The 21,753-nt window shown below is 39.9% G+C and overlaps 1 protein-coding gene across 1 annotated transcript in view; it reads left to right on the top strand.

The window, feature by feature from the left end:
* Positions 1–4,523: 4,523 nt before the first annotated feature.
* The window catches only part of PTPN12 (protein tyrosine phosphatase non-receptor type 12), an 81,404-nt gene continuing 64,174 nt past the window's right edge, over positions 4,524–21,753 (top strand). The window contains exon 1 of the mRNA XM_075775239.1: positions 4,524–4,918. Coding sequence (XP_075631354.1) covers positions 4,820–4,918 — 99 coding nt within the window. The 5' untranslated portion in view covers positions 4,524–4,819. The remainder of the gene's footprint in view (positions 4,919–21,753) is intronic.

The raw sequence follows: 21,753 nt of genomic DNA, 5'->3' as shown, positions 1-21,753 counted from the left end.
TTTGAGAATCCCTGAGGATTCCTCCTTGTTAGTTTGTTACTTATAATCTAAGTGGTCAAATTGTAGCTGAGGATCTGCCAGAAACCCCAATATGATTATTTTTATCCTCTTTGGAAACAAAAGTGACTAAAAACCAAAATGTTTTGAGGGTCAGAGTATACAAAAAGTACTTGCTGCTAATATTCCTCAGTGTTTCATTTAACTATTTTCAACCTGCATGAAACATTTTGACATTTGTGGAGACACACACTGCATTTGAGTTTGTCAGATCAAAGGCAAATGTTTCATTTGGACTTAGTTTTTATGTGTACCCTTGAGCTGTTCAACAGCTTCCTGGCATTTATGCTCCATGCTCCAGTTCTTTCATGTCCTGGGTCGCTATCCCAAATTGTACTGTCTTCAATGGTAAAGGCATTTCTGCGTCTGTAAGTATAACAGTGCATTGTTTTTGTTGGAAAGCAGAAAAACTTTGGCAAAATTGTTTCCTGTGGAAAATTTAACTTTTACAGAAGCAGCATTTTCCATTGAAACACCGCATTTTTAGAAAACTTCCAACCAACTGCACTTTAAAAATATATTTCAGGAGTCTTATTTTAAAATCTATGAATGCTAACTTTTTTTTTTTTTTAATCCTAAATGATCTAGATTACAAAAACTTTTCAGACTCTCAGTATAGATAAAATTAATTTGGGTTTCATGTACAGGATATATCGATCATAATTTAATTATAATTACAGTAATATGTAAATAATTACACACCACTGTAACGAATATGTTACTCCAAATTGGAGTTAAAATCTAAGAGTTTGTAGATTATTGCAAAGAGGAGGAGAAATTGGTGACCAAGTGAGCTATCATTGTAAGGTAGTCATGCCAAATGACAAGGAACGCACAAAGTGTTGTTTTGCTCGACAAAGGAGGAATCAAACCATAGGAGATGATGCCCTCACTCAGAGCTGTAGGGTTCTTTCAGTCTTCCACCCCAGTTCTTTGATGTCTTTCTGGAACACAGTTTTGGGTAGATATGCACTGGGTTTTGAACATGGCTCCAAGCCACACAGACATTGCAGCCAAACAGCTTTGAGGTGAGCCTGTGTGCCATCTCAGTCGTCAGGGAAACCTCTGAAGCTTGGCAAACTGGGACGCCTGGTACACACACCCACTGACTGGGCATGGTATGCATGCTGGGAGACACATTTACCAGTTAACTCATGCTTACCTTGTGGGAACATGAGAAGCCACCTTTGAAGAGAAAAAAAACTGTCTTCCCTCCCTGCAGCAGCTGGAGCAGTGCTCAGCAAGGCAAAATGAGATTAATAGCACAGAAGCTGCAGATGATCTACTTGCTTTTATCCATGGACCATATTTGTATGGATTGTTAAGACACAACCACAATTTTTTTCTATAGATTTTGGTTGCAACTTCCTGTTCTATCTATAGGGTGAGTAATTCGCCCTGTGTCTGTCTTTTTCCGCCTCTCTCCTACAACTACACAAATACTCATGCACACATGCTAGATTGGTCAGATGTCTGGGTTTAACCCAGACAGTTTGAGTTTCAGATCAAAAGTCTCGGTTAAAGCACTGCTTTTGCTGCTGAAAGTTTAGGTATCTGTGTTCAGAGCACAGAGATGAGGCAGCCTCATGCAACATTTGCAAGGCTGTGGGAGATAAAACTGGTGCTATTGGGTTTGTGCTCTGGGCTGTCTGGCAGCTCTCACAGGTACACATGCATATGCAAACAACGATAGGTTCAGTTCTCCACCCAGCTATTTCTAACTTCTTTGTTTCCTATGTGCCTTTACTTTGGCTAGCGACACATGCCTAGTTTGGGGGGGCTTTTTTTTTTTTTTCTTCTGAGATTGTACATCCATCTTTACCAGTTACCCTAAATGAAAGGTCACTGTTACACTTGCTGGTCTACAACAGTTTATTACAACACAACGATCGATTCTGAACCAGGCCAGACTTGATAGCTGGGGTCCTTTCAATGTAAGACAATGACGACATGAGATTCAAATGCAATAAATCATCATCTTTCCTTCTCTCCTAATCAAGTGCTCTGTACCTCTATCATGTGAATAAATGAGCAGAGTGAAGAAAACCATACCTCATTCAAGACTTCATCAATTGGTTGCCTAGTCCAAAGTATCACTTTTCTAAATTTACATGCCATCTGGCACCAGGAGCAGGTTTGCCAGGGCAACTGCTGAGCAAACTAAGCAACTTACCCGAAGCAGACGGAAATCAAGCAAGGTTGCACGAAAAGATTACACGATGATCCAAGTCACAGCTATCCTTGGTGATCTCTGTGTCCCTTCTCTCTATCTATGTATCTATCAATCTATCTACTGATCTTGTTTCTGTGTTTCCCCTTTAACACTCCTTTTTGGAAGGGGATGAAGAAGAGACTTGGAGAAGGAAAAGGAAAAGACACAGATTCGGGCAAGAAGAGCAGGCACCTTTGGGGCTCTTCAGGGCTGATTGCTTAGCTTACTTATGGAGACTGGTGCAAAGGACATGGAGAGACTGAGCTCTGACAGCTGGTGTGCTTACGTGGGGCACTTAGGCTTCAATACTCATGTGCAATGGGAGTTTTTTGAGCCTCACTACCTCAGCACAGAGAAACTGATGCCCTTTCCCAGATCCTTGATGTGTCCTTATGTCTGCTGTACATTAGGCTCCACGAACATCAACTGCTAAAAAATAACTTTTGTAAGAGGCTGAAGTCTGCAGCAAATCACGTGAGAATGCTAACCCTCTCAATTTTCCAACCCCCTCCACCAGAGATGACTGCTTCTGCAGCAGATACAGGAGAAGGAAACACGTGTCCACGCACCAGCAGCTACAGTTCAGGGTTCTATGTCGCAGCTCAGAACTTGCCTTCACTAGGAAGATGATGAGTTGATGGGCACTGAATTGGGCTGAGGGTGGTAACATGCCATAGTGCTAATTCTGGTACAGAGGTGGTAATCTCTGGTGGTCATCTAAACCAGTAATATCTTACACCACCACAGGAAGACCAAGCTTTTATGTAGGTTTGTTTTGGTAGCAAAGCCAGCTTAATTGAACCATCTGTGAACAAAACCCACAGGTTTTATATGGACTTATATTGCAGCTGAATCAGTTCCCTGAGCTGGTTCAACGGATTGCCCGATAAGCAATTGTGCTGGTGCAACTGCAAGCGCAACATATTACAGAGGGTGGGAAAGAGTAGGAGAAAAAGTGCAATTTGGTAAGAGTGCCTTAACCAGGTTATGCTTTTTAGCATGGACCTTCCTCATTACTTTGTGTGACAAAGTTTTATTGGATCAACTCCAACAACTTCACCAATAAATTTATACTTTAAAAGACTTTACTTAGTATATTTATTCTACTATAAAACTATACATACACACACCTCTGAAATTATTTTGCTTTGCTGAAGCAGAAGTTATAAATGTAATCAGGACACCAAACATGACAATGTTTACTTTTTCACATAAAAGAAACGCAGAAATAGCACTCTTTATTGTGCTGGTTCATCACATTCTGACATCGCCAAAACATACAACATCAGGTATGAAAGAAATTTAAGAATATTTTCTGGCAGGAAGGCCCGAGGTGCCTGAAAACATCCCCGCTGCAGTACCGAGGGGTGGCGGGACCCTCTTCCTGTCAGGACGTGTGGAACCAGCCCTGCACCGGACTCACTGCAGCGTCACTTACTGCCACCGACACCCAACCCACAGCCCCTTACCAACACCGACGGGCAGCACTTCTGCCTTTCATCTTGGTGTGCGGACATTATACATATATATAATGCGTGACAGGAGTCCGCGCCCGGCCTGTCACCTGCCCCGGCCCGCCCGGCGCCCCGGCCCGCCATCTTCCCGCCGCCCGGTGTTTACCACAGCGGCGCCGCCCGCGGCCCTGCCCTGCGGGGAGCCCTTCGCCCCGCTTCGGTCACCGCCACCGCAGGGACCCCTCGGGCGCCTTCCACGGCTTCGTGCTTCCCACGCGAGGAGGAAACCCTTTTCCTCCGGGCGTTTCAGTGGGACGCTTCGCGAGGAGGCGACAATCCCCAGCCTTGTAGCCCTCCCCCGCTGCGGGCCGCCGAACGCGGGGGACGGGGCGCTAACGCGACTACAGATCCCGGCATGCCACAGCGCCGGCCGCTGCCTCCCGGCCCCGGAGCTGTAGGCACCCATCGCCGCCCTATTGTACTCCAGCCAGAGGAAACCGCACTTTGCTCCGCTCAGCCTCTCCCCCCCCCTCCCCCCCCCGCCTTCTGAGTGGTCCCTTCCAGGGCTCCATTCGGCGGCATTCGGAAGGTCCCATCCGTGGGAAACGGGAGGGGCTAGTCGAGCGGGGCGAGGCGAAAAGCGCAGCGGAGTTCTCCCTCGAGGCTGGGCTAGCCGGTGATTAGCGTGCGCGTTCACCAGTAGAACGAGGCGGCCGTCAGAGGAGCCAATGGGCACGAAGCGGAGGCGGGTCGGTTCCCGCGGAGGGGCGGGCGTAGGAAACGCCGGAGGAGCGGGAGTCGCGCCTGCGCGGGGGGGGACTTCGTCGTGTCCCTGTGTCGGCGGCTTCCAGGGAGGGTCGGGTGGAGGGAGGGGAGGATGGAGCGGGCGGCCGAGCGGCTGTGAGCGGGGTGGAGAGTCGCGCCGCGCCAGCAGGCCGCGGAGCAGGCCCGGGGGGTGGGAGAGGCGAGACGAGGTGAGGTGAGGCAGGGAAGTCAGCCGGGTGACGGGCTCGTGCGGCGGAGGGGGCTCGAGGCAGAGAGCGGGCGGGCGGCCGGGGCTGGGGCTCCCGCTCCGCAGGGCGGCCGGCGGGGCAGGATGAGCCAGGAGGAGATCCTGAGGAAATTCATTAAGCGAGTCCAGGCCATGAAGGACACGGACCACAATGGGGAGGACAACTTCGCCAGCGACTTCATGGTGAGGGGCGGCGGCGCGGCGAGGGAGGGGGGGCGGGCAGGGTTCCTGCCTGTCCTCGAGGCGGGTGTGTGTCCGTGTCCGTCCGTCCGTCCGTCCCGCCGGGGTGGGGCAAGGTGCTGGGCTGCCCCCGCAGCCCCTTCCTCATCGCCCTGCGAGCAAGGGGACGTCGGGGGAAGCATCGTTTCCCTCTGAGTGACCTGCTATTGTGTAGCCCCGAAGCTCGGCCGGCTCCCCCGTGCCCCCCACCACTCTTTGAGCTTGGTAAGAGGGGAGGAAGGTGGCCGCTTTAATTTACCCTTCTTGCTGCCCCCACCCCCCGGGAAGGTTTGTCACCGTGGCCCCCTGCCCCGGCCCTTCTCTGCTCCCGAGGAGACGGTAGGTGATCGGCTGTTGCAAAATTAACAGGGAGCCTGCCCTCCCCCCCCTTCCTTCCCTGAGCAGATAAAGGGGACAGAGGCGGCTCGGGGAGGGTTGGTTGCTCTTCCTCTCCCTTACAGCCCCTTTTCTTGCGGGGCTGTCATGTATAATGTCATCTGGGGATAATCGGGCATGCTTTCCCCCCTTTATCTGCCCGTGAAGCCGCCTGCTTGAAATTTCTCTTCTTTCCGAGGAGATGTGTTAAATGTCTGAATAGTCCTTGGAGGAATATTCATCTTCCCTTCTCTAACATCTCCTTTCGCTCCCCATCCCCCATCGCAGCCCTGCCTGTATCCCTCATCCTTTCTTCCTTTCAGATCAGTTCACCGTCAGCCTTTGGTTAACGTGTGCGCTCGGGGGAAGAATTTATTGGAGAATTAGCTCTTTTTCTGGTTTATTTTAGCTGTTTAATCGGGCTGTTAAAATGTTTGAGGAGATTTATCTTTTGAATAGATGGTCTGAGCTGTGAACAACAATTTCAACTGGGCAGATGTCACTGGCACTTTTCAATATTGTCTAAACACTTAATATCAAAATACAATTTGGCCCACAGAAGAGCAGAAGAGGAATGGGTTAGCGACCTCCGTATACACTGATCTTTGCAGCTTGTTTCATTATCTGGCTCTATTTGGGATTAAAGCCACATTATTAGTCCTTTAAGCTGTCAGTCTTTGCTAGTGGTCTGGGAACAAAAAAAAAAAAAGACCCTCAATGTAAATGTCGCATCAGGGATTGTCTGAAATGTGGGGAGGAGGCTGCGGATGTTGCGCAAGGCGGAGGGGCGTTGGGAGTGCTGGCAGGTCCAGGGGTGGAAGAGGAAGTGGAGTGGACTTTGGGAAGTAACGAGTTCATCCAGGGTGGGGTGGGAGCCCGTGGGAAATCGGCCACGCTCTTTGGGCAGGATTTTGCAAATACTGAAAGTATGCTGCCGAGCGTGTGGGAAAGGAAGAGAGAAATATGTAAAATGAAGAACAGTGTTGGAGCGATAGGACATTTCTAAATCTGTTTCACTGGATAGAGCATCTTCACATGAGAATTTAAAGGTTAAATACTTTGACAGAACTGTTTCATTAGATGATAGTTTTAGTAATATAATTGCTATTAAAGACAAATTGACATCTCGTCTTGTACTGATGAGTCCGTCTTGTTCACGTAAACTATATGTACTTTACAGAAAGGGTGGCCTAGACTAGTCAAAAATGTGGGATTTTTTTTAATAGCCTTTATGCTAATACTTTGAACTAGATCTCCTAACCCACTTCTACCATTTCATATCTGATAAATAGCCTAATGTTTTAGCTTTGTTATAGTCGAATGGTATACAATAGTTTTGTCATCCTTTCTTCTAAGTAGCAGCACCTCTGCATGCAAAAATAGCTTTTGTTTCAATTTCTCCATTTGACAGCATGTTGTTTCTATAGCTTTCAACTGTATAGTCAGTAAGCTTTCCCATTGCTTTCGTAGAGCAGCAAGGGAAGAGAATGCTGCTAAAAATGGGAAAAATAGGATTGTAGGAACTAACTGGCAAGGCATTTCAGGAGAAAGATATAATACCTGAAACAGCATTAAATACTTTGGAAAGAATTGCATTCAAAATTTCTTTTGTCCTCTTAAATATGAAAGTTTGAAATAGCAAGTGTTGATTTTTGCATAATAAATTGTAGGAAACCCAGGAAACTAGGATGCTGATCCTTGGCCTTAATATTCACTACAGTCTCAATATTCACCTCTGTGTAGTAAAGCAGATATAGATTAATGTGGCAACGAGAATTATAATTACTAATTTTTATTTTTTTTCCCCACTCTGAACATGTTGGGGTATTTTGTTGGGGTTTTGGGTATGTGTTTTAATGTGATGGGTTGTGGTTTTTGTTTTTTTTTAAACTGAGCCATGCTTAGATGCTCTTTAAAATGATTCAAAAAGGAGAAGAAGAGAGGTGAAGGGAGTAAAAAGCTTCAGTATTCTGTTTTCTTTAAGACTTAGTAGAGATTTTTTGGGGGGGGGGGAATAGAGGAAGTTATATTTTTTCATTTAAGTGCAGGATGTACTGTTGCTGCTAAGCAGTGGCAAATCTGTGGAACAGGAATTGCTGTTACTCATCGCTTCATTTCCAAGTCAAGATAGAATCTAAAAGAGGAATGGAATAGTGGATGAATGCAATTGAAAACAATTCTTTATTTTCACATCTGTATTGCCTTTGAATGTGTTGAGTAATAGGCTTACAGAATTATATTTAGGCCAGAGTGAATGAGCTATAAGTACTTGATAGGTGCCAGGGACCGCTGAAGGTGAGAGTAGAGAAGCTAGAGTTATGTGCAAGTAGACTGATAAGTCTGACTGAATGTTACTGAAAGTCCATAGTGTAGATGACTAAGACTGTTATTTAATAATGCCATTGATATACCTGAAAACATGTTCCACTTGGAAGGTGGAAAGTTGATTATTTCCCCTCCCTCCCCTGCTTACAAGATAAATTGTGTAATCTGGGCACCAACAGAAAGTTTGTTACTGAAAATCAAATATATTTACTTTTAAGTAGTTTGCACTAGAAAGTAGGACTTCTTAGTAGATCACTTCAGTACTATGGGTGTGCACAATTAGGTGTAAGTGAAGTGGATAGTTTGGAAACAGTATAGGCTTGTCTGTGTGTTTTGCCAGTAAGCATGTATCTGTGGATATAGGGGAAAGTGGGCTTTTTTCCTAAAATAATGTAGGTTAGGATTTTACTGGTATGGTTACAATACATCCAAGAGTATGCTTTTTCCTTGTTTTCTGCTGACACTGCTATTTGGGCAAAAGGCAGCAAGTATAGATTGCTTCCTCTTGGTGCTTCATGTTGTATGAATACAACCAGCATGGTCAAGATACTGATTTTCTATAATGAACATGTGTCTTATGTCAAACAAGGGTTGGAAGTCAAAGCTCCATATGGAGGCAAAGAAAACAGTTTTTCTAGATTTTAGAAAGACCTCAATAAATTTTTTTTGCTGATTTTTCATTTAATTTGTGCACAACTAACATATTTTTGTTTTCTTATGTAGTAGTCTTGACAAAAGCATTCTGATACTTTCTGATGTAGATTCCCGTTGTTATAGGAGAACTGAAATACGAATGGTGTAAAGCTTTACCTTAAAAAATCAGATGTTATGTCTCAAATGTTTTATGGTATATGACAATCTTGCTTAATCTTTTGAGTTATATCTCTGGCTAATCTGTTGTCATGGAACACAGAGAATGGCTGAAAGTGTTTGTGGTTTTTGCAATAGATACTGTGTAGGGGACCCTCAGCTATTGTTTGAAGGTAGTGGTGTCAAAATGATCCTATCTTAGACATCAGTTGAAATAATTTTAACAACTTAGTGAGGAGTTACTAGGTACTTACATCTGGTCTCAGATCTCTTTATACCTTTCATTCAGGAGGATGCTGGTAACTAGCTCAAAGAACTAAATATTGTGTATCTGTTCTGTTCAATCCATCTGAGCTGAAACTCTTAGGTTTGGAGATAGTAGAGAACTCAATGTGCTGTTTTCTAAAGTATGGCGGGGGGGTTGAATGGATCATTGATTTGAAACAGGTAAAAAGTTAGTTTCTATGATTTTAACCTCTTGATGGTTTTATTTTTGAAATTTTTATATTTAAGTACTTCTACCTCATTGTTCTGTAAAAATCCTTTCTTTTTTTAAAAAAAAAAAAAGGGGAAGTGGAATGTGCTTGAAATCTAAGAATAAAAGCTAAGCTGATCATACGCAGTGCTATGATACAAAACTTGCCTTCCTTGTAAGGTTTTGTTTTTTTTTTTAGGAAAGTGCATCTTTTCTAAAATGCCTAAGACTATTAAAATTAATTAGCATTCTAGACTATTCTAAATCTCTGATCAAGACTACTAAGATACATAGTGAAAGTCCGTGTACTAATGGTAATTGTGACATTGATTTTGTTCTAATTCCTATACGTTCTGAAATAGTGTTAAAGATATCACAAATGCTATATTCAACCATAACCTTAGCAATTGGGAAACACCCTTCTTAAAAGCTCATCTCGCTATTAATGTGCATTTGTGTGAACCTTTCTGATTTAAATACCATTAAAGGACCTCTTCAGTATCTGTGAAGATATTTTTCAAATTTATAAGGCAAGCATATAATCTGGGAACTTAGTGAAGAAAGATAAGAGTATTATATTTCTCTGCATTATTATTTTTAAGTTTTAAAAAAAGTATAGTCATGATGTTTTCTAGTATTTACTGAATGTGTTTCATGCTTGTAGCACATAATTTGAAACATGAACTCTTAACTTATGCTTTATCATATGCATTATAAAATACATGCTGTCTTTTCAAGAGAAATAATTTTTATCTGCTAAGGCTAAACTAGGAAAATGACTTTGGTAGAATCAACTAGATGGTAAAATGTTTCTTGAAACTTAAAAAAATCAGTGTAAATATAGGTTTGCATGAAATTCTTGTAAATTGAGGGCTTTTGAATGAACATCAACAGTTCTGAGCACTTCTCTTCCCTTAAGTGTGATAGAAAAAGTGAGTGCCTTGGAGAAAATGATCCGTATGTTGTACATACATGTTATAAGAAGCTCTGTACTTATAGATGTGTTAATATGTCCTAGACAACTGTCACTTTAGATATGCTTTGAGCCTTTTTATAATTTCACAGTAAAAAAAAAAAAAAAAAAAAGGGTGGTCTGTTACTACTCATCTTTCATATTATGCTTTAATTTGAGTGTTAATGTACTTTTGAAGTTTTATTTCCATTACCTGTATTTCACCTAGATGCTGTTAATTTGATTGGGGACACACACCCCCCAACCAATCACTTCATTGTGAGCACTGATAGTCATCTCGGTCATTCATAAACCTTCATTTACATGGACTACACCTGGTTGGAGCGATATGACAGAACAGTAATTTCAGTAAGTCTAACTTCATAGGCTTCTGAAATTTTGTGAAATACTCTTCTTTAAATGTTATACAAAAATACAACTTTCTGTGACCAACCATTCAGTATAAATATTCAGCTTTTTTGTCCCCTCTGAGGAAATGAGTGCTGTTCCTGTTGTTTCAAAGATGCCATTCTGAATTTTCATAGGGGCAGCTGAATACAAACACAGTGACCCTAGGGTATAAGAACTTGCAAGCTCTGCCTAAAATTGCAGGAGTTCTTTTGGGCAAATTAACCTAAAATAAGTCAGTTAGGCAATGCTCTGGGTTGTGTCAAATAGCTTGCGTGGTAGTAAGTTCTATTTGCTCAGTCTCTAAAGACAGCAAGCAGTGTGTAAGTCTAGTGTTCTTACAGATTAAAGGGTAGTGTACTGATTTTACTGAATATTATAGAATTGTTCAGGAGGAACAAATGGTTATCTGGCCTTGCCCCTCATGGCATATTACATGCACTCCAAATAATTTAAATGTCACATACATACTTTGCTTTTATTCTGATCTTAATCCTACAGTGCTTTTTGCTGTATATAGTTATACATATATACAGATAGATACATATGCATAGATACCTGTGGCGGTGTGCTCCCCGCCCCCCCCCCCCCCAAGCCACCATCACCAGTGGGTTCATGATGGCTGCATCCCTCTTACTCTGGATGACTTTAGGGGATGGATGGCAACACGGTAGCCAAGGGCTGTCTGGAACAGTGACCCAGATGTCTTGCTGGTGTGCAGATATAACCGTAAGTCAATCATCTTACTCTGTAAATAGTGGACAGCCCAGAGCCCATTGAGCTCTCCTGCGTGGCAGCGTGCTGCATGCCAGGATCTCTTGAATAGGGATGCCTCTCAAGGTTACTTCTCAAGGTTGAGAGATTCCTTGCTGCAAGAGATTCTTGGTAAGTGACTAATAGCATGCTAAACTTTGAAATCTTAGGTAAGTGACATAAAGAATCAATTGCGCATACATAATCCTTTAGACATAAACTCTTGGTCAAGTCTGGGACTAGGATTGGATCCAGCTGCACCTAGACTCCTCTCTGGGAAGAAGTTTAGAAAACAAGGGGGGTCCTTTCTGAACCCCATGACTCAACGGGAGGGTCTTCCTGACAGTTTTGTCTGACCTTGTCCTCTATGCAGTAAATAATCAAGTGTACTTTGCCATCAAATCTTGTTAAGCCACTGTCACATTTACTATCAAACTTTGTTAAATCACTGTTTATATCGATAAACATACTGTTGCTTCTCTCTTGCGAGCGAAGTACGTGACTCCATCTACGACAATAACTAAATACCTATCTATAGATATGTCTTGTGTGACCGTAGTTCATCAACCGTAGACCCTAATCTGTAGTTCTGTAGATCTATGTACATGCAGATATATATGCATATATCTGGATGTAAGTCTATATACTACTCAGCAATCAGTCACACATATATGCAATAGCAAGAATTTACCTTAAAACTGCAATAGCTTCAGGGTATTTTTCCTTTATATTATTACATCTAAAGCAGAGTTATGAGCTCTGCAAGCAGGGAAGGGTTAATCTGAATATCTGCTTATCTAATGGGTATGCATTTGTTAACAGTAAGTGCAACAAAAGTCTGAGGCTTTTAAAATTTATCCTAAAGCCATTAACTTGTAATAAACAGAAATCCCGTTTAAATTTCTTCGCTGTTACTATGTAGGATGTGTAGATTGTGTTGTGTACTACTACAGTTGTACTGTAATGTGCTTAGTACATAGGAAATTTTGGCATAGAGAAAATAGTAATGCACTTGTTAGTGTTGGGAAAAGACAGAACTATAGTAGTATCTTGAGTGCACGTTTGTAGAGCTGAAATCAGAAGCTAGATGACGCTTTTCTTCTTTGTCTTGTAAAACAGTTTTCATTTAGGGAGAGGCATCAGTGTTAAAGGTCAGATACGGGATTGAGTAAAGCATAAGTTAATTGGGTAGAGCAGAAGCTCTTTGTGCCGTTAGGAAGTGTGATGTTTGCATCCTGGTATTTGCATCCTGGGGTTTTCCTCGGGCTGTTGTGCTCCACAATCGCTATGGTTATGCCAGTGCAGGTTCGGATAACTAAGCTGTGTATATTTGCCCTAAATGAAGCATGGATATGCATTTCTATGTCTGTTAATGAGCATGTGAATGTTGCAAAGAGATTTAGCTCTTTGTTTTCCTGCTTCATGTGGTAAAAAAACCTTGCCAATATAAACTTAACTTACGAATTATTTGTTCCAATTTGAACAGTCTGAATGTATTCATGGAAGGAGAGCACTCTGGTATAGCTGTTGAGTTTTTGATCCAGAACTGGGTGCCCCATAGAGCGGCTGTATTGTTAAGGTACTGTTTTGAATCCCTCTACGTTTTTGAGAAACAAAATTGTGTTCAGACCCAATACCATTGAAACAGTACAAGTACAACGATAGTAGCTTTACCAAGGAAGCTGAGAGTGCAATAGCAAGGTAAGGAAAGAATTGTAAGAGTAGAAGAGCACAGTGAAGTCTGTTAGAGTTAGGACCATTGTTCTGGGTTGGGAACCGTTGTTTAAAGTACCTTTAATTACTGATGTCAGGATGTCTCAGTCACTGTGAGGCTTGCGTAGGAAAGTTACAGCTTGTAACTGAAGGCCTTGTTCTTACTACCCTTTTGCCATCAGCTTTAGAATAAAAAATCTTAAACAACTAAAAAGATGAAGTAGAGAAATAACTTTCCCAAAAGGTACCAGATAAATAGAGGTATAAATGGATGACCTAGTTTGGTTGACCTAGTTTTTGGTCTTATCTATCCTCCTGCAAACTGATACTTTTAATTTCTTTAAAAGGTAATTTTATTGGTGGTAATCAATTTGTGGGAAGACTTAAAGGCAATATTGCTCTAATGGAAATGTCTTTTGAAACAAAAGCCTAGAAGAATTGAATTATCAGCTGTAAAAAGTAGCAAGCTGATGTAGCCAGTTACTTCAATGAGGGAAAATACCTAGCTATTGTAAGACGACTGAAGCTATGAATGATGTTGCCTCGTGGGCTAGACGTGTCATTAGGAACAAAAGCGAATAAAGATACGTGTTTCATTCATTCAGATTTGTGGAAGGAAGCATCACTAATTTTGACGGAAATCCTGCCATAATGCTTCTGACAGTTAATTTTTTAAATTTATTTTACTTCTGAGCTCCATTAGTCCAGTAAAAAGAATTGACCTGCTTAGCGTTATGAATGTGCCGAGGGCAACTACATTAGTAGACTGAAAGTTCTAAGTGCTGTATGGGTTGGTTGGTTTGTTCAATTTTTAATCTGCTATGATTTGAAGAAATCCTAACACAGCTGTTAAGTGTTCATAAGCATATCCATATAATTTAGGTTCCTTTCTCTTTGGAGGAAGAACTATGCCCTTATTTTTTATATGTTGGAGAGCAGGCTTTGATTCTTAAACATTGAAATATATTAGTTTTAAGTGTATAATCTTAGCTAGGAGTTTTGGTGTCTAAAGTCATGGGTTGGAAAGCATCAGTCTCTAAGGGGAAATTAAAACCATATTGGTTTAAAGAACATATGCATTACTTTAATCTCTTTTATTTAGTTATAATACCGAACTTGTCAATTTTAAACTTTTTTTTAATATTAATTTCCTTCTTATGTAGTCCTGTAAGTTCTGTGTGGCTTTGTTTATTTTTCTAAGGTCGAAGTACAGTGGTGTCCTCTTGAACAACTTTGGATCTTGCTGCATTTGTCTGTCTTGCTGTCTTGTGGTTCTTAATGCCGCATGTGGATGACATCTGCTTTTTGTTTTTCATCTAAAAACATGCAGATACTTTGTACTCTTTACGATCACAGGAAGAACAGCTTCTATGTGGATCAGTGAGATTGAAAGCAGTTCTTTCTTTAGTTCTGGAGAGGTAGTTGACCATCTTTCAGCTGTGGAGCTGGGCTACGGTGGGTACACAGGGCTAAGACTTTTGCTTCTGGACAGCTAATAAAGGACAATCAATGGGAGGCTGAAAAGGTTGTGGTCCACGACTGACGTTGCCTCATCTTCCTGCTTTTACTGAGGTTTGAACATTTAGCACCCTGCTATCATTGCTGTCTTTCCTGTCTGCTGTAAGGTGAATATCATGGATGAGCAATCCATTTCTTGTGCTGAGCTGGATGTCTGCAGCTATTTAGGCAACGTTTGAGTTCATGCAGGTTTTGACTGGGCTTCAGAGACTGGTAGGCATAATTCCCAGCTACTTACCACATTTGAGAGTTTCAGGGGCTGTTGGTCCAGAATTTTCATATTGTTTTCCATAGTTTGGTTATTATTTTTTAATAGATCTTGTCTTTCATTTATGTTAGTATGGCATTATTCCTCTGATAGTCCTTGGAGGACAGCTATCTTTGAACAACTGGCTTCCTAATTCAAAGGATGCTATATGGATTTCCTGTCTTCAAGTGTTCAAGGGACTTGCCAGTGTAGATTATGCATCATGTTGAAATGACTGATTGCTGTGGAAACTGCACAGCTTTTAAGAAGCCCGAGTGGTGTTCCACTGTGTCCTAAATGTTTCACTTTTTTTTTGACTGTTTGACACTCTAATGCATAACCCTTTAGTGGAACAGCATCCTTTTTTTTTTCCCTCAAGGCACTCAGTTTTCTGGTAGCATATATGGTGCTTATGTATAGCTTCGTAATTTTTTTTTTATTAGTTGTCCAGTATTTGCACGATCTTACTGCACAAAACTGAATTAATTAACATGAAAAGCAGAACAAACAAAGAAAAACAAGTGATATGAATAGTGCACTGCACTTAGACCGTGGATAGGTTGGGTTTGTAAGTTGATGGCTAGCTGCTCTGTGACTGAGTAAAATTGATCATGGTGATGCCTCAGTGGTAAATATATAACGTCCTGCATTTTTGCAGTGCAGAGCCTTTTTTTTTTTTTTTTTTTTTTACTGCTTTTCCACATGTAGAAAATAAGTCTTAATTCTTCCTTTATTTTCAGCTTGAATCTTTTCCTTCCTGCATAGGAAGCAGGATTACTACTGGAAGCTATGCTTTCATTATTAGTTACTCCCTTATGTATATTCTGATAATTTTAGCAAATAGGTAATTGTTAATTGAAAAGAATACAGCTGTCCAGTAGGAGTACTCAAGGGAATCATTTAGCTCAAAATAAAGCTGGAAAATGAAACAGTGTTCTGGAGGGAAGGGTGTATGTAGGTTAGTTTAACTGCTTCAAAAACCTCAGAATTCCGGCAGAAATGAATTAATTATAAATTGCCTATAGGGCAGCACCGCTATTGCACGAACTGATGAAGGAAGGAAATAATCTCTTAGATACTGTGAGTCTCCCCAGATAGCTCTAAGCATTTGACAGTTTCTTCTAAGACTTCCATTTTTAGTCGTATAGGTGGTTACACAAAACCTTGTTGATTTTTATTATGACCAAATTAAAATGTAAAACTAATTTTAACTCCTTTCCTGTGAGGTTGCACAAACGTAATGGTGTGTAAATGTTAATGGACATATAGGGAACTACATGTAAATGTTAATGGAGAAAAATGACGATGATTTTAGGCAGGTAGAAGGATCTTTGAAAGTACTTAAGACACTTACTGGAATTTATCTGAGTAAAGAAATGTGTTGTTTTATACATACTTTATTTTTCTTTTATTTCTACTTCATGAAGATTAGGCCCAGAAGGGAGAAATGCAACTAACTTTGTTTCCTTTAACAGCTTTTTGCTATAAAACTGGAGCACAGAAGCTTTGCACTTAAAGCTTTGAACACAAGTCTGTTTTTCAGACTGAATGTTCTGAAGTGAGTAGCCATTAAGCTGAATATTAAGCCATATAGTCACTCACAAATCAGTCACAACCTTTTATATTTTCCTTACAAACAGAAGAACTTTTCCAAAGGCTATTCCATAGAACTGCTATGGGAATTGCCCTGATACTCTGTAGTAACATTGCTCTAGGTGCTGCTTAAACTGGTGCCAGATGTTTTCTTAATATTTTGATTAAGATGATAAAATTTGAGCTTTCTTTTTTTTTTTTTTTTTGTTACTGTGAAAATGCAGCCTGCAAGTTGTTTAGGATATCAACTTCCTATTTTTGTTGTTCTGAAAAGAACAGGTAGAAACTTGAATATATGAAACTGGCAGAGAAGCCTAGTTGTATTTCTTACAAATCACAGAAATCTATAGCCTTTTAATAAATGATTTAAATCAAGAGACCAATGACACTGAAAAAATGTGTGTTTCCTAAAGTCAGCAAGCTGTTGCCATAAACCGTGATTTCCTAAAGGGAAGTAATATTTGCTGCTAAAATGCTAGCTAGTCCCATAACTAATTCTAATACCGAATAGCCTGAATGAGAGCTTACATTTGGTAATTTATATGTTATTAAACACTATAGCATTTTTGGTGCAAAGCTATAGCAACATATCTTTCTGGCACAGCATTTTAAAAAGCATTAGCACTGTTTAAATTGGCGATTGTGTGAAAATGAAGCCAGCATCCTGTTTGTACAGTCTTATAGCATACATAATAGGCTTCCCTTCCTGTATTCATAGAAAAAATACTGTGTCTAGTAAAGTAAGGCAATATGATCAAGTGAAGGAATTATGTGCATACAAAACCCTCAGTGCATATAAAAATCTTAGTGATGATATTTTTAGCTGTTATGGGTGAAGATAACTTCCAGACATATTAAGTGCACGTCAGGCCAAGATGTGTTTAGAAGTGAGAAAAGTAGCAATGAAGTAAAAAGGGTATTCAGTGCAGGGGTGTAATTAAGAAGTGAACCGATTTATTTCTAGAGAGACAGTACCTTTGAACTAAACATGACCATGATTTTAGTCAGGTAAAGGAACTTGTATGACATGTCAGGGAGTCACTGGAATTTGCTTTAGTAAATAAATGTGAAAATTAATTCCTTCTATTCTTGCATTTCAATGCCATGTCCTTTAGATTTTATGGAGTCACTGTATTACCACTTTAAAACCTCCAGAATTTGATCCTAAAGTCAGGAGTTTCCTAAACCATGTGCTGTCGTGTAGATTTTCAGGTGTTGTTCCTTGCAAATTATTCCAAGATAAGTGATAATAATGCAGCAGACAATATTTACTTATAAAATTTGTGTGATTTTTTTTTTTTTAACCCCCCACCCCCCCCACCCCCCAGATTCTTGCTAGTGTGATACTGGAATTTAGCATTGACTGGAAACAACTGAGAATGTGAAATGTTCTGTTGGTAGAAATGTAGCTTACTGATTTTATAAGCTTGAACTGAAGATTGGTTTGGATAGAGATCACAACCTTCTCTCCTTCCTTTAGTAGGTCAGCTTAATGGGTATATAATTATCTATTGTCTGGAAGGTTAAGTATATAAAACCTTTTAATTTATAAACTGGGATTGAGAAAACCTCCAGAGAAGGTTGGAGAACTTTGCTTATGCCAGGTGTATCGTGAATTTTAAGGATATCTCAAATGCCACAGAAGAAGGATTTTTGCAGAAGAAAAGATAGAAGAAATGCTTGCTCATGTAGGCTTCCTTTTGCATTCATACTGTTGTCTTTTGATTTGTCTTTAGCTTGTTGGATCTAGCTTCTGGACATTGTATAAACAAGATACCCTTTAGAATTCTGCATTTATGTGAGCTAGTAGTTGAATCATCCCTGCAAAGTGTACGATTTTCTACTGGGTATAGTACTTCTGTCAGATCTTACGCAAATTGCAACATGTTTGGTTTTTTTTTTTATTTGATTCAACACATATCAACCCTGATCTATCTTGGATATTTTTTCATTTTGCTTCTCTCTCTCTCTCTCTGTTGTTTTTTTTTCTTTTTTCTTCCTTCCTTCCTCCTTACTCCTATACTTGTACTACCTTATCCCTGTACTATTAGAATGATTTCCTGATTTTTTTTTTTAAACCATCAGTTATTACTGGTTTTGGAAGACAGATGCCATTGTATGATGAGTGGAAAACCATGTGAATGAGTTAAATAGTTTTCTTCAACTTTGTCTTTGCCTTGCTTTTAGACTTGAACAAGCATTTTTTTCAGAACAAGCATTAGCTTTGTATGGGTTGTTATGGATTTAATGAACTGAAGGCAAATGATTGTCTATAGTGTCATTTGCTACCCTTTTAAGCTGTGCAAGCATTGATTGATTAATCAATTGTTGGGTTATAATAAGAGAGAAGGTATATGGGGTCGAATTTTTTTTTTCCTGTTCTTCCAATTCAATGGTCAAAGTAGAACTGGCTGATCTGTTTGAGTCTCATTATAAATTCAGAAGAGAATAGCTTAGCCATACATTTTATTCTCTTTATTATCCTCTTAAAGAGAAAGTTAAGTTTGCAAATGTTATCTAGCTCTGATAATGAACATTTTTTAATAAATGAAAACCTTTAAAGTGTATTAGCTCTGGACAATGGGACAAGAAGCCTGGGAAGCAGGACAATGAGTCTTAACCAACTGGTTAAAAGCAACTGCACGAATTGGAAGAGTTTCTCCGAAGTTTTTTGAATGTAACAGGTTGTTTTCTCTGCAAGTCTGAAAATTGCACTTTTTTATTCTCTTTGGAAATTGTCTTTATAAAAATAATCATGCACGCTGTTCCTTATGAATTTTCCTGTTATGGTTTTTGTTTCACCAGGATTTATATTCCAGGTTTTGTATTGGACTGGATAATATTGCTTATGGATTCTTCTCCTCAAAAAAGGAACTGTAGTACTGAATTATTGTCTAAGCTTTGTTATTAGATTCCTAGAGACCAAAGCCTAATTTGAGTATCTTGAAATAAGTATTGAGTCCTGACAGCTACCAGGGATGCAGTCAATATTCAGAGAGAATAGCAGTGCAGCTTGCATTGGGGTCATGATGCAATATTCTAGTAAGTAGTGTGTACTTGAGCGTTTTCACATAATGTACTGTAATGTGTCTATAAGAAGCACTTACATCTTAAGACATTGTGATACTTCACTGCTCCTCTGAATGGATTCACTTTGGCAGTAGAGTATGTATTTCTGTATTTTGCATTTTAAAGCCAGGATTTAGCAATGCTGTATGTCTCATCCTATTACTTGTCATGCAGTTACTGTCTCTTTAGAACAAATGTGTATTCCTGTCTGGGCTTATTAGCATTAATAGCTGTTCTGGTTACCCAGTGGAATACTGATGCATGCTGCTAGCAACTGGGAGTGAGAAGAAGGTAGCCTTTAAGGGAGTGCACAATGCAAGGATTAAAGACAGCATCGCTTTAGAAAAATGGTACTGTTCTGTAAAGTCAAAGTGTAGCAGACGTTGGGGCTGAGGTTAAACTTAACTGACGGCGTTGAAAATAAATTGAGATCTTTTATAGCTATTGATTGTGTTTGGAATGCTGCCACTTACATCAAGGGAAAATAAGATTGAGAAACTTGGCTTATGTCCTACTTAAAATTGTGTGTTTAAATAGTTTTCTTTTTAGTGTGGGGAGTTCTGATATTTGGAAAGGGTTATTGTTTCTCCCCAATCCAAACTGCATGCAATATCTAGCTTATTTCCTAGCTAGAAATATTGCAATAGGCAGTCTTCCACATCTGTAGGAATTTAAAAGGTTGGATTTTTTCTGACTAAAGACATACCTGTTTCCACACTGAAAAGCAAGTCATGCAGTTTTCATGGCTGTCAGCAGCAGTACAACCTGTTCCTCTTAAGTCATTCTGTGCTATGTAGCCTCATGTTCCCATTGTTCTTTTTTTTTTTGTTTTCTTGTATAAAACTTGTATAAAGTATACTTTGCTTGCTTTTAGTATTTCCTGTCTTACTTTGTAAAATTTTAGATTTCATTCTTTCTTGTCTAGCCTTTCCCAAGAGTGGCTTTGATAGATCTGAGGAAGTAACTTTGGTAATGCAACTTTCCTCATTTGCTGTATTTCATCTACTTATTTTGTCATTCTGAAGAGCTGTGACTAGTGGTTTCACAAACTTACATTTCCATTATCTAAAAGTCTAATTAAGTGCCAATTCTCCAATTTTAGAGCTGCGAGTTCAATATTCAGTAAAATGCTGTAAAGTGTAATTGATCTTGAGGGAGGTAAAAACCCATCTTGATGGAGAAGGAAGCAGTAAAGAGTAAAAGTTAGGAGGAAGCTATTCAAAAACAGGAGTTTCTTTGTGGAGATCACATTGCGTTTTAGTGAGCTAAAACAGGAAGGTATTCGTAGCTTATTTGTGTGTAGGTTAGCAGCCTGCTGATCTCTCTGAGTAATGTATGTTGAGCGATATACCAAGTTGAAAGAGACAGTAAAAATGTGGAAGAAGTTCTGCTTGTCCCAAGAACTGTCACCAGTGTTTTACAGCCAGACAAGGCCTGACTGCGGTCCCTGCAGGCAGTGGGCTTTGTGATGCTAACCCACCTGCTGCCTCTTCTGATGCATCCACGGTCGGAACATCTCACCGAGTCACCTTGTTAATTCTGTGGCTTTGCTGAAATGGTTTCCTGTTTTCCAGAATTAGAATGTGAATTTGACCACAACTGTAGTATTTTCTCAGAATTTTTTAAATGTATCTGTAAGCAGAGAAAAGAGGAATACTGCATTTAGTATTGAGCAACATTCCTGTTCTAGATGGGTAAGTGTGGGCTGCAGCCAGTGCCAGTAGCAAGTTACTATAAAGACAGTGTTTGCTCTGATATGAGGAAGGAATAGTAATAAAGGAGATTAGTGGCTTAGAAAATAAGATTAAAGGGAACAGAATTGGAATAAAAGGCTAGGAGGTGGAAAATTGTTAAATGTGATGCAACGGTTAAGTTATCGATATGTACAATCTCAATATATAAATAGCTGTTGTCATTTAAGTTAACTATTGCTTCCAGTACAGGAAAAACAATCCAGCTAACCTTTGCCTGTAGGGGTGGGTAGGAAACTGTCCTGGTGGTAGTTCATTGTACCAGAAGTTGAACAGTCTTGCATTGATGAAGAAGCATGGCTCATACCAAACTTAAAAATCCCAAAACTATAGAAGTAGAAACCCCCTCTATCCATATCTTATAATCGTGTAAATCACAGAAAACTGTTCTTTCCTGTATTCCATTTGTTAGCTTCCTTAATAGGTGATGGAAGGAAGCAGATGAATAGCAGTTTATGCACTTATGTTTATAGCTAGAGGGAAACTTCTTTTAAAATCTGAAGTATGCCACAGAGTTGTATCCAAAGTGGTTACTTGCCTTTCCCTAAAAGATGGAAAGGCCTAAAATCTACTTTTTGCTACTTTATTATATTTTTGCTGATTTCTTAAAATAAGAAACTGTGATTTTCATCAATTCCACCAATTCATTAGCATTTGTAACTTATGGAGGTTTGGTGGTATCTAAATATTTAAGTACATAATTAATAATTATTAAATCAGAGTTAATAAACCCTTAAAGAAGTATTGTTTGTAAAGGCTACTTGTATGCTGAAGTGATGGGTTTGTTACTTGAACAGAGTGAATTAGTTG

This window comes from Balearica regulorum, chromosome 1, assembly GCF_011004875.1.
Source record: "Balearica regulorum gibbericeps isolate bBalReg1 chromosome 1, bBalReg1.pri, whole genome shotgun sequence".
Lineage (NCBI taxonomy): Eukaryota > Metazoa > Chordata > Aves > Gruiformes > Gruidae > Balearica > Balearica regulorum.
Note: the sequence above shows the minus strand (reverse complement) of the source record. Positions and strands in the feature narration are given on the sequence as shown.